At 33.0% G+C, this 12,596-nt stretch overlaps 1 protein-coding gene across 3 annotated transcripts in view; it reads right to left on the bottom strand.

The window, feature by feature from the left end:
- The window catches only part of LOC148619469 (ATPase family AAA domain-containing protein 5-like), a 31,847-nt gene that overhangs the window by 6,257 nt on the left and 12,994 nt on the right, over nt 1-12,596 (bottom strand). For all 3 annotated transcript variants that reach the window (XM_088579368.1, XM_088579367.1, XM_088579365.1), the window contains exons 5-14: nt 12,415-12,469; nt 9,329-9,518; nt 8,476-8,661; nt 7,747-8,126; nt 7,348-7,495; nt 5,578-5,769; nt 4,487-4,669; nt 2,495-2,655; nt 969-1,101; nt 115-425 (exon numbers count right to left, since the gene is read on the bottom strand). In XM_088579368.1, coding sequence (XP_088435494.1) covers nt 115-425; nt 969-1,101; nt 2,495-2,655; nt 4,487-4,669; nt 5,578-5,769; nt 7,348-7,495; nt 7,747-8,126; nt 8,476-8,661; nt 9,329-9,518; nt 12,415-12,469 — 1,939 coding nt within the window. The remainder of the gene's footprint in view (nt 1-114; nt 426-968; nt 1,102-2,494; nt 2,656-4,486; nt 4,670-5,577; nt 5,770-7,347; nt 7,496-7,746; nt 8,127-8,475; nt 8,662-9,328; nt 9,519-12,414; nt 12,470-12,596) is intronic.

Below are 12,596 nucleotides of genomic sequence, written 5' to 3'. Positions count from 1 at the left end.
CACAGCCCAGAGGTTAAAAGTCAATGTTTAAGAACCATCCTATATTCAGATGAGATTAATGAAGTTCTCATACACAACTTCTCTTACTAGTAAAGGCATAGAATCAAACCTTACATCTTCAAATAAAATCAATGATGTGCTGGCTAAATTCAGTCCCTGGTTGGATACTGTTGCCTGATTTGAAGCTGATGGTACTAAGCTATTAAATTTATTTAAATCTTTTGGGTCCTTTTTCTTTTTTGGTGTTTTCTCTCCATCACCTTCATCTGGATCACGTTTCCTCTTTCTACCCTTTTTACTGTCAATTGTTTTTGAAGTTTTTGTAACCTCTGGAGGAGTTGAAATGGGTGCCTTTTTAAAGAAGTTTGCAAATGAGGTTGGAAGATTTTTCTCAGGTTTCTTTTTCAATGGAGATGGTTTATTTCCTTTAAAAAAAAAGAGGAGATAATATAATAAACATTAAGCTTTGTGTAACTTCATGACTTGTGGCTAATTTTCCCCTAAATATAAATAATTGCATAATAGTAGTCTTTTAACTATCTTAAAAAGATCATAATTATGAAAAAAGAAATATCTTTTGAATCAGTATCCATAAGGAACTACTATTCAGATCAAATTCCAATAGATGAATGTTTGATCTTTGTTCTTATATTCAGCAAGAGCAGATTAAAGCATGGCACATCTTGCCCCATAAAACTTTGAACATACAACACTGACCATAAACCATGAAAATTGTAAAGAAACAAGATCTTTCCCAGTGAACACTAATTATGTGTCAAGTCTGGTCAAAATCTAGAGAGGGAATGATGGATAGACCTATGGTAGCCTTAGTATATTCCCTCACAACTCTGTTGAAGAGGGGAAATAATAAAACTGACAATGACCTACCTATAGACAGAATAGAGGCTGGTCCTCCTCCCTCACAACTCTGTTGGAGAGGGGAAATAATAAAACTGACAATGACCTACCTATAGACAGGATAGAGGCTGGTCCTCCTCCCTCACATTTATTGTGGGATACTCTATGTGATTGTGTAGCTTCTTGTAACTGAGATAAAATTCTCTTCCCATTCCTAATAGATGATGCATTTACTTCAAATACCTAAAATATAAACCAGCACAATACACATTATATCAACTCCACTAAAAATATTCACTTCATTCTCCTTCATCCATCTTTTCTGGCTGTGAATAACTAATGCGAAAGGTGTCTGTTTAAAACAATACATAAGGAAGCAAAGGTACAGGCAAAATGTCAACAAGACAACACAAATACTTAAAAACAAAAACAAACTCGAGTAAAATCTATAAATTTTATGTATCTACGCTTACTTGGAGCACTAGCATTAATAAAAGGATATCACATGCTTAACATTGAAATCTACAAGTATGTATCATGGAACACTATTTAAATGAGTGTTGTTGACCACATATTTACAAAAAAAAAACTAACAAAAACTATGCTCTTTTTTACCAGGAATGCTAACAACTTGTCAATATTTACAAACCATGAACAGTCTTCACGGTTAAGTAGTAGTCCGAGGCCAAAGTCTTGTCAAAATGAAAATACAGTCAAACCTCGGTAGCTTGAACTCTAAGGGACCATTGAAAAGTGTTCAAGTTATCGGGAGTTCGAGAAATTGAAGTTCGTATATTTCCGGATTTCTTTTGTTTCCGGTCAGAGTTATTTGTTAGAAATTGCTTACTTCCTACGAAGTTGTGTTAGATCGTGGATCTTTTTCATTCCTTTTCAGAAGATTATGTAGATTTGTGGACATTAAAAATGCTGTGTTTTCTTTTAAAAACGTCCAGAGTGTGGGTTCATTGGTCAATAATTTGTTTTCATCCGATTTTCTTTCATGGTTTCATCATACCGACTTCCGAACGTTCTCGAACTTCAATCAGTTTTATGTTAAGATCAAAACTACCTAATTAGTGATGACTTAAGTATTACCTGTAATTAACTAAAATGACACTGATTAATGATAGGGTTTCAGTTTTTCACAGCTTTTATTACCCAAGCTGACAAAATGGCTGACGAGTTCGAGTTAGTGAGGGTTATTCTCTAAGATTTATTAATGAACGGACCGACTAGACAGTTCCAGTTTTGAGAAATCGAAGTTCGAGAAATCCAAGGTTATTCATATTGAATATATAGGAGAAAATTTTGGTACTTTGAATTGTGTTCGAGAAATCCCGGGTGTTCGAGCCATCTGAGTTCGAGCGAGTGAAGTTTGACTGTAAATGAATCCACAATATACCTTCCACCCTTATTCTTGCTCATTATATCTTGGGCTTCTAATCTTGTTCATTTAACCTGATCCTAGCTTGTTTTACCTTCAACCCTAACTCCTGAGCTAAGGCATACACTGTAGTAGTTTTCCCTATTCCAGTACCTTATTCTAGCTAGTTTTACCTTGAATCCTAACTCCTGAGCTAAGGCAGACACTGTAGTAGTTTTCCCTATTCTAGTACCTTATTCTAGCTTGTTTTACCTTGAACCCTAACTCCTGAGCTAAGGCATACACTGTAGTAGTTTTCCCTATTCCAGTAGGACCCATCAACATTACAGTATTACAAACTTTATCTTCATCTTCCTCACTGTCATCACTGCCAAGGTCAAAGTCGCTGTCATCATTGCCCCACCATTCATCTTCTGTCAAACAAATATTAAGATGTTAATTAGCTGTCTTTGTAAGAATCATGCAAAATCTGAAAAATGTGATACATCCCAAAAATGGCTACATATTTTTATTTTTGTAATTAGGTTGTTTTATGGGTCTATATTGTGAAATGTGTAATTATTCATTCAAATCTGCCTGTTCTTAGGATATAATCAACATTAAAAATCTAATAGATTCTATTGTATTTGAGTGTCATTTACAGAGTTATCTCCCTTAATTTTGCATTTTACAGTGCATTCTATACAATGTTTATCTCCTATGAGCATAGTTAATACGAAAACCCAAATGTTAATTTCTGTTTACTGAAGCATTTTAAACAAAATATCAAAAATAAAAATATGTAAGCTTTTCACCCATGTATCACTTTTTGCATGATTCTTAGCTGGAATGCTACTTAACTATTCAAAATGAATGTAATCATGAAAGTAGCATTTCCTCATTAACTATTAATACATGCATTATCAAATAAGTCATAAGTAGAAAATCTTCATTTGAAAAAAGTTCTTTAATCAATGCATTCTCTATTTTGACATAGAAATATTGGTCACACTGCATTTATCATGAAGTGGAGACATAGAGTTGCCTCATTCCCAAGTTTCTATAATTCTGTATATTAGATCATATTTACACCCTCAGCAGTAAGTATGCAAAAAGTAAGAAAATTAAAAATTTTGTGTTAAGAATATTGATTCACACAAATTAAAAGAAAATTCTTATTATAGTGTAATTTTAACTTGTTCAAATTAATCACAGTAATAAGCTAGAAAAAACTGTGAGCAGTTCTCACCAACTTGATACCCCATTCCCCATAATAACAAGCACCTTTTAACCTCCATATTGATTTGAATCAAAATCAAAAATAGGTGCACTATTGGAATATGTAATAATGACTTCAAAAAGTTTTATACAATTCCATTCAGTGATGTAGAAGGAGTAATGGATAAGAGATGGGTCCCCCATGTCCCAATATATACAAATGATGAAGTCCATATTTAGATATGTGAAACACCAAAATTAATTTGGATCAAAATCTTAAATAAGAGGTGCACAATGGGTATATGTAATCAAGATTCTGTGAAAGTTTCATTCAATTTCATTTAGTGGTGTAGAAGGAGTAACAGATATGAGATGGGTTCCCCTTGTATTATGGAAGGAAGTACAGACAGACGTTGCAAGTAGGGGTATAATAAAGGACTTTGGAGAGTGCAGAATGATACAAATATAGGATGTTCATTTTGTGCAAGTGTGGACACAACTAGTTTGGTCACAATATTGCATTTGATATTCAATTAAAAGTGAAAGTCCTGTTTAAGGGTGCTCATCAAAAACCTATGACTTCAATCCATATCACTAAAAAACTGTAAGAGATAAGTTTATCCTGTGAAAAACTTAAACAAAATTTCAAAACACACTGATCAAAATCATAAAAATTAGATTATAAATAAACTGTTTCTATCAATTCTAATGACAACACCTAATTTCCCTCTTTTAACCCCTTATTTTCAAAGGGGATGGAGCAAAAACCGCCAAAAAAAAAACAAAAGGTCTTATATCAAACAATAGGAACAATGTGCTAAAATTTCAAAAAGATTTGAAAAGTTTTATGCTAGTAAACAAAAGTTAACAGACAACAAGGATGACGATGACAGGGTAACACCACTTTATGTCTGCCAATTTTTTTCTGGTTGTATAAAAATCTCAGTAATTTTTTAATGTACCTCTGATCTACCTTCAACAAGGCATTCTTTACCACATGTATTATCTATAATAGACCAGTACTCCTTAAGTATGAATACCCCTTACCTTTTTCCTTTGCTTGATTTTTGGACTCCTTCATCAGTAGTTTCTTCATTTTTTTAGCTTCCTTATCAACTCTGTGCTTCCACTCTACCAGCCACGATTTCAACTTCTTTATATTGTTAGAGTTTCCTACTATTTCTGAGGAATGAGTGGGCTGGTATTTGTCAGGCCAGGGGACAACAATTGCTAAAAGATGTAATCATAATAAATTTTCAACAAAAGCAATATACAACATAATAATCTTACACACTAGGCAGTACTAAAAACAGTTTTGCTGCAATTTTAAAAGCGGCCTTTGATTTTCAACTTCAGTATCATTTTATTCTTCTTGTTTCTCCTATTTTATGTTATGAAGGGGGTTGAAAAATCAAGGAACAGAATTCGGCACTTCATTTTGTATCAAACTATACTAAAATTTTCTGCACATAAAAACACTCTGGATAGCCTCCTGCTTCAAGGTTAAAAATTAAACTATCTCTATTTTAATATGAAACTTAACACTGGATGCATTGTCTCACTTTATTGAATTTTTAGCCCTATGAGATTCCTCATTTCACCAACATGTACAATAAAACATGTGATGTTAAACCTTTTATGAAGTATTGTAATTCTAAGCCATTTCTGCATAGGTGTACTAATCACAAAATCAATTTTCAAGTGAGACAAAGAATCAACCACTACCAGAAAATGTAAGACTAGGTAATCTCAAGACACTAATGGGTAAGATTTCAATGTTCTCTAACTTGTCAGAGCATCATTATAGAATTTGCAATCTTACCATTAGATATCTGCGATTTCTCTGTCTTGCATTCACAGTAGTGTGATTCTTAACTTCATAGGTAAAATAAAAACTTTTACTAACAAGATCCATAGTCATTCATCTTATTTTTCTGAAAAATCACTTCACATCTGCCCACAAAAGCCAAACAATTTACATTGTCACATGGTAGTCATATCAAAAATGATTTTTATACTTTAAATTTTCATAAATTCATGTATATATTCATACTAAAGTAGTATACAAAAGCAGACCATGAGACAAGTGTTGTAGCCTTTCAGACATTTATCCCACGTCTGTTCTAAATGGTAAATACCTATTTCTTGTTTATTCTCTCCACTATTTGTTTCATCTTTAACAGGCTCTGGACTCCCAAGATCAATGACTTCCATGATTTCATCCTTCTTTTTCAACCTTAAACTTCTCCTTTTTGATTTAGGCTTATCTCCCTTGTCTGTGGCTTGTTTATCTGGTATGTTCTTTTCATCTTTTGACTGGTCTTCAAATTCTATAATGATAAATAAAATATTGTACTTGCTCTAAAATGAGGTATTGCAATAGCACTATACTTTAGTACATTTGTATTTTCTACTTGCCCTTGTACCAACATCTCCACATCATAAAATTAACAAGTGGTTTCAAAAGACAAATATCTACTGAAAGTTTCATAGAAATTTATGTAGTGATACATCTCAGAGTCGAAATGCAAAATTGAACTATGATGTATTGCAATGAAACCAATTCATAAACCTGACCCAGGTCAGAAATTAAGTCGTCGCAGATTTGTCCCTTTATGACCATTTGTGAGTTTCATGGTTGCATTTTGGATTAGAAATTCGTGTATATTTGTTTGGATACATCAGGGCCAATAGATGACTATCATTCATTTCTTTAACCACAAAAATAAGCAATCTAGGTTAAGTTCATTGGATATGTCAATAAATGGTAATTCTCTTCGTATCCTTAAGTCTTTTCCTTTGCAGTTTCTGCAATCAATTTACTTTCCTGCAATTTCAAATTCATGATCTTTTCTTGTTGTATTACCGTCTTTAAAGAAAATATTCGCAACAGTTTGATTTTGGTGTAACAAGTCTTGCTGGGAAAATACTGTAAAAGTATTAATTTTTGCGGTGTACTAATTTTCGTTATTTTTTCGCGATTGCCTGTAGAACCTGAAAAAATAGTACCCACGAAAATATATTCCCATTAACAAGTCCTTTGACTGTTATAATCATGGTTTCCACAATTTTGAATAAAAATATTGTTTTGTGTAAGGGTCATATCATTCAATGCAATCAAGTATGAATTACACTAAGTCTGTTATTAAAATGTATATGGTTAAAGCATGTGGGTTATAATTTCTAAATTCATGATCTTGTTTACATAATGATTTGTGTCAATTGCCATTGATCTAGATTACCTGTCACATCAGACTAGAAATAAATACTGTGAAAACATTTTCAACAAAAAGAACAAAAGGTGTCAAACACACACTACAGGTAATCACCAATAAAAAGTTACTGTTAAATATACACACGCCGATTACTGTTAATAAAAAGTTTACCTGTAAACTTGCAATTAAAGTGTCAAAAGTTACCCCTACAATTAGCTATGTCTTGGACAATTAAGTGAATTCTATGTGGACTTGTCAATTTATTAAATTTGTATTAACGGCCGTCATTAATTTATTGAAATACTTTAATATTAACGGTAAAATAACTGATCAAAACAGGAATCACACACTGCCAAAGTCTATTGAAAAACTTTATTTTGTTCAACCTTGAAAACCGTGAAAATTAATACCCGCAAACATGTTGAATTTTCAGAAACCGCAATAATTAATACAGTAGTACTGCCAGAAAAATGTCAAGGTTTACAATATCCAACACCTTTTTTTTTTGTCTTGTGTATTTTCCCCATAAAACTTTTTAAATAAGTGTAATTTTACACATAAGGGGTTGCAAAGATTTTTTTAATGTTCCCATTTGAAGTTTTTCTGAGACGTATGTGAAGAAAAACACAATAAAGTTGTTAACGTATGTAGACAGCAGAAGAAAAGGCAGGGACACAAAAATCCAGATTTTACCATTAGATAACTCAGCATCTTGATCATCTTTCTTCTCTTTTAAGAGTTTATACATTTTGTCCACATTATAACTAGGACTAGTTCTCTGTACCTCTCGAAGAAGTGGATTTAACAAATTCTCTGCTATCTTTGAATGCTGTCTGAAAGTCTGAAACATCATATGAAGGTTCTAAGAATGTATTAATAATTTTTCCAGCGTCAGGTAATATTATGTCAATAATAACTTAACAGTCAACCTTAGACCTTCAGTTTTGCAACAACTTTCAGGAGTAAAGAATAAGAAATAATTAAATTTAAACCATTTGTTTCAGAAAAATAAGTAAAAATGTACTTCATCAACACAAGTCCCACAAAAATAGAACCAGGTAACCTAAAATAGTATCAATACCCTTATAATACCTTGAGATTAGTCAGGTCAGACTTAATCTTTTCTTTCTCAATCAGACACTTTCTCCAACAAGACTGTAATGATTCTGGTAGACATTCTTCACTCCAAAGTTTATATTTCAGCTCAACATTTGACAAGTCCCATATATCTAGACTAGATTTACCCAAAATACCACTAGATTGTTGCACATGCCTAATGGAAGGAAAAGGAGGCAAATCAGCCACAACAACAGCAGCTGTGGCAGTAGCTGTGTGTTTCTTTAGAGCTTCTGGTACCCCACTCATTAAGAATTCTCTTCTAACCCTCTCTTGCTCTGGATCCAGAACTGGTTTCTTAAGTTCCTCAACTTTTTCCCCTGGTTTCTTTTTCATAAAAATAGGTGCAAGTTTTCCTAAAAGAGATATAATTAATAATTGTTCATGATACAAAAAGATATGTCTATATAACTTGTAAAAGTGGTAAATAGTTGGTAAAGTGGTCTAGTGTGAAAAGGCACAATTACTACAGAAAAAAGCAGTAAGAAGTTGTTTAAATTCTTCTGAGGATGAAACAGACTTAATACAAGTCATTTAAAAAATAAACAATGAAGTGATAGAACATTATATATTTGCCTCCCATATGTTCAGCATTATTAAGATCTATAGCTCTGAAAAATATATAATAAAATAAAAAAAGATTTGTTCAAATATGACAACCTATTAGCTTTATTGTACTGAAACATTAACAGGAAAAATAATTACCTGAAGATTTCTTTGGAGTGCTTTTATGTGGTGTACCCTTTTGCATCAGCTTGCCTGGAGTTGCTGGCTTTTTCTTAGGAGTTTCTATATCCTTCACTTTCTTCATTTTAGCACCTCTCTCATTTTCATCACCATCAATAATCATTACTTCATCCTGTGACTCATTCATTGACCTCTGTAACTTATCTGGGAATAGAATGAAAAAAAGTATCATACAAGTGTGGAAAATGCTTAATGTCTAATTCATATACATCTTCATATAGTACTGAATAATCATTGCTTTGTATTCCAGTGGTTTCAGAAAGAAATATAGTATTGGCAAGAGACAAATGTGAAGAATACATTAGAAAAACAATAACAAAATATAAAAAAACACTGATAGAATGTAACTCTTAACACTGTGTTCACTTGTTCAAAGAATGATACATAGAAATAATCTTTCACAAAGGCAATATGAAACAATGACACCTCCCTTCTTGTTAAAACCAAATATATCCCACCGTGACAGAAAATCAATACAATTCTAAGACAAAGATTGCATGAAGTTTGCTAAAACACCATGACTGACAGACAGTAGTTTTACAATGTTTGATTGTCAAGTGTGATAAAAAAATATTCAAGAACATGCATAAGGTAGAAGAGTATTAAAAGAACAGGCCTACAATATTGTAAACAAATCATTTTAATATAGTGGTAAGCTAACACACACATACACACACTTATACTCAAACCAGATTCAAATTAGTTTTTGACTGAAGTATCTGCTTTATTTTATGCAGTTTTAAATCTTATGACTAAAGACAGCTTCAGTTAGATAACCATAAACAAACCTATTCTTTAGTGAAAGCCTTACCTGTCAATCTTGAACTTCTCCTCCTTTCTCCATTTTCTTTCCCCTCAGGTTTAGAGATGGTTTCCTCTTTATTTGTCCCTTTCAAACCACTCTTTTTAATAACTTTCTTTGATTTGGCCTTAAGTTCAGGAGATTTTCCTTTCTTCGCTTTTTCCAACAACTTCTGTGCTCTAGAATGCTTTAGACTTGGCTAAATGGTAATATAGAAAAAGGATTAAGGTGCACATACCTGAACGTGTCACCCTACAAAATTGATATACTAATAGGATATGAAAGGTGCATTACTTAAGTTAAAATAAAATTCTAATCATCTACTAGCTTTTCTATTCTTTTTTCTTTATCTCTAGAAGAGGAATACAAAGCGATATATCAGCTAAAGAAAGATAATTTTGCTCCATAAAAACATATGGAAATAAATTCTTCCTTGTAGTAAACTTATATGTATACAGCAGCCCCAACCAATACCATCCCATCCAATATTTTTTTGTGTTCACACATTTTCAGCCTTAACCCATTTCATCCTGTCCAATATCTTTTTGTTTCACCACATTCTCAGCCCGAACCCATACCATCCCAACCAATATCTTTTGGGTCACAACATTCTCAGCCCTAACCCATATCATCCTAACCAATATCTTTTTGTGTTACTACATTCTCTTCTCTAACTTATACCATTTCTCCCAATATCTTTTTGTGTCACCACTTCTCCAACCCAACCCATACCATCCTGCCCAATATCTTTTTGTGTCACCACATTCAGCCCTAACCCACACCATCCCAACCAATATCTTTTGTGTCACCACATCCTCAGCCCTAACCCATACCATCCCAACCAATATCTTTTTGTGTTACCACATTCTCTTCTTTAACTTATACCACTTCTCCCAATATCTTTTTGTATTACCACTTTCTCCAACCCAACCCATACCATCCTGCCCAATATCTTTTTGTGTCACCACATTCTCAGCCCTAACCCATACCATCCCAACCAATATCTTTTGTGTCACCACATTCTCAGCCCTAACCCATACCATCCAAACCAATATCTTTTTGTGTCACCACTTTCTCAACCCCAACCCATACCATCCCTACCAATATCTTTTTGTATCATCACATTATTAGCCCTAACCCATACCATCCCAATCAATATCTTTTTATGTCCCCACTTTCTCAAGCCCAACCCATACCACCCCACCCAATATCTTTTTGTATCACCACATTATCAGCTCTAACCCATACCATCCCACCCAACATCTTTTTGTATCACCACTTTCTCAACCCCAACCCATACCACCCCACCCAATATCTTTTTGTATTACCACATTATCAGCCCTAACCCATACCATCCCACTCAATACTTTTTTTGTGTATCCATATTCTCATTACTTAAGAATATAAGGGGCATAGACACAATTTCACAAGACCAACAAGAGAAGTTAAATTTAACAAAAATCCCAAGTGAAAAAGATTCTTATTAGATTTGGACAACAGTGAGCAATGCCAACTAAATTGATATCCACCACTCCTCCATTAGATAACATGCATCTTTTGACTTCCAAATCGATTTGGATCAAAATTTAAAATACATTCAGGAGATAGGTCTCCCCATAACCTGATATTCATAAATGAGGCTTATATTAAAAATATGTAATTTGCCGTTCACCGACCGACCCAATTTGAATGCCCCCACCGAAATTATTTTATTGCCAAATGTCAGACTATTTTTTTTTGTTGGCTAAGATCAGGACGCTGACGATCTTTCAGCCATTTCTCAATCCATGTCACAAAAACACTTGGAAAACTGGTAATTGATCTTTCATTAAAGCTCAGTCTCGTCTTATTTAATCAATGTCATTTTAACGGGGGCTTAGCCAAACAAGGCTAAGTTCTTACATTCTGTTTCATCGCCAAAAAAAATTCAGGAACACTTCAAAATTTGTGCCATTTGTTATAAACATACATTTTTGTACTTTACAATTTTCTGACAAAATCCAGATTGAAAGATCTTTATGATGTGTTTGAATACATCTCGATGATTTGACCCTTGATAAAAATGTCAGTCTCAGACAAATAGCTAATGGTGTAAACTTTCTCAGTAAATTTTAAACCAGACTTTGAAGAGGTAATTACAGTGGTTCACGATTTTGATCAAAAACTTAAATATTTGATTTTTGAAGTTTTGAGAGATGCCCCAGCAAACACTCAACAGTAACACAAACAATAACTAATGACCTAGGCCCAGTGCTTATGATGTTATGATGGGTCGAGCAACAACACTGCTAACATTTACTAGTAAATGTTTCTAGTCTGACATTGTTTTGTTTAATATTAAATAAAAAGTTTGTTCCATTCTATTAGGTCATTGGATATCAATTCCAAATTCTTGTGTCAATATATCAATAATTGACAAAAGATATTGAAAAATGTACATGTATTATAATTCAAGATGTGGAACATTACCATTATAAAATAGTATATCAATAATATAATTGACACACACTTTTTGCATAACTTCATAAACAAGGAAGAAATAAGGAAAATATAATAAGTCATCAAAGACATGGAGATGACCTTATTACCTCGCATATGTCCCATCCCTTGTACATTTAATTCTGCATTTCTTCCTATCCAAAAATTTCAATAAGATTAAAAAATTTCTCTACATACCGACCCAAGCTTCAAACCAATGGGTACGGGAACAGCAAATAAACATATTTTGATGTTTAGCCTGACAAAGTTCATGTTTTGCTATGTGAAACTCAAAATTGAATTGGATCAAAATCTAAAATAGACGCACATTGAGAATATATAATTAAGATTTAGGGTAAGTTTCATCAAATTCCATATAATCGTGTGGGTGGAGCAACAGATAAGAAATGGGTCCCTGTCTCTGCCTAACAGAAGGAAGAAAGTACGGATGGACACCCTCATCAATATATATACGCATGGCTTTTGTCAAGGGGACATAATTTAAAAAAAAAAAAATTAAACTATGTTTGTTGGTCATTTGTTGGACTCCACATGAAACATTCTCATCCAAATAACTTGAATTATGACCTCTTTCCTGTTGTTTTTAAGATCCATACCTTAGATTTAAGTTGAACAAATGATTCATCAGTACTGCTCCCACTTTTGTTACATCTGAAAAGGAAATAAATGCCATAATAACATGCTATGGTATAAAAGTATTTTACATATATTATGACTATAACAGTCAAGCAGTAGCACTTTGTTACCTCTTCACTGAAATTCTATATGGTAGAATTTG

Source organism: Perna viridis, chromosome 4, assembly GCF_037379345.1.
Source record: "Perna viridis isolate PV_CMFRI_1.1 ecotype Kerala chromosome 4, ASM3737934v1, whole genome shotgun sequence".
In the NCBI taxonomy this organism is placed as follows: domain Eukaryota; kingdom Metazoa; phylum Mollusca; class Bivalvia; order Mytilida; family Mytilidae; genus Perna; species Perna viridis.
This window is presented reverse-complemented; position numbering and strand designations above follow the sequence as displayed.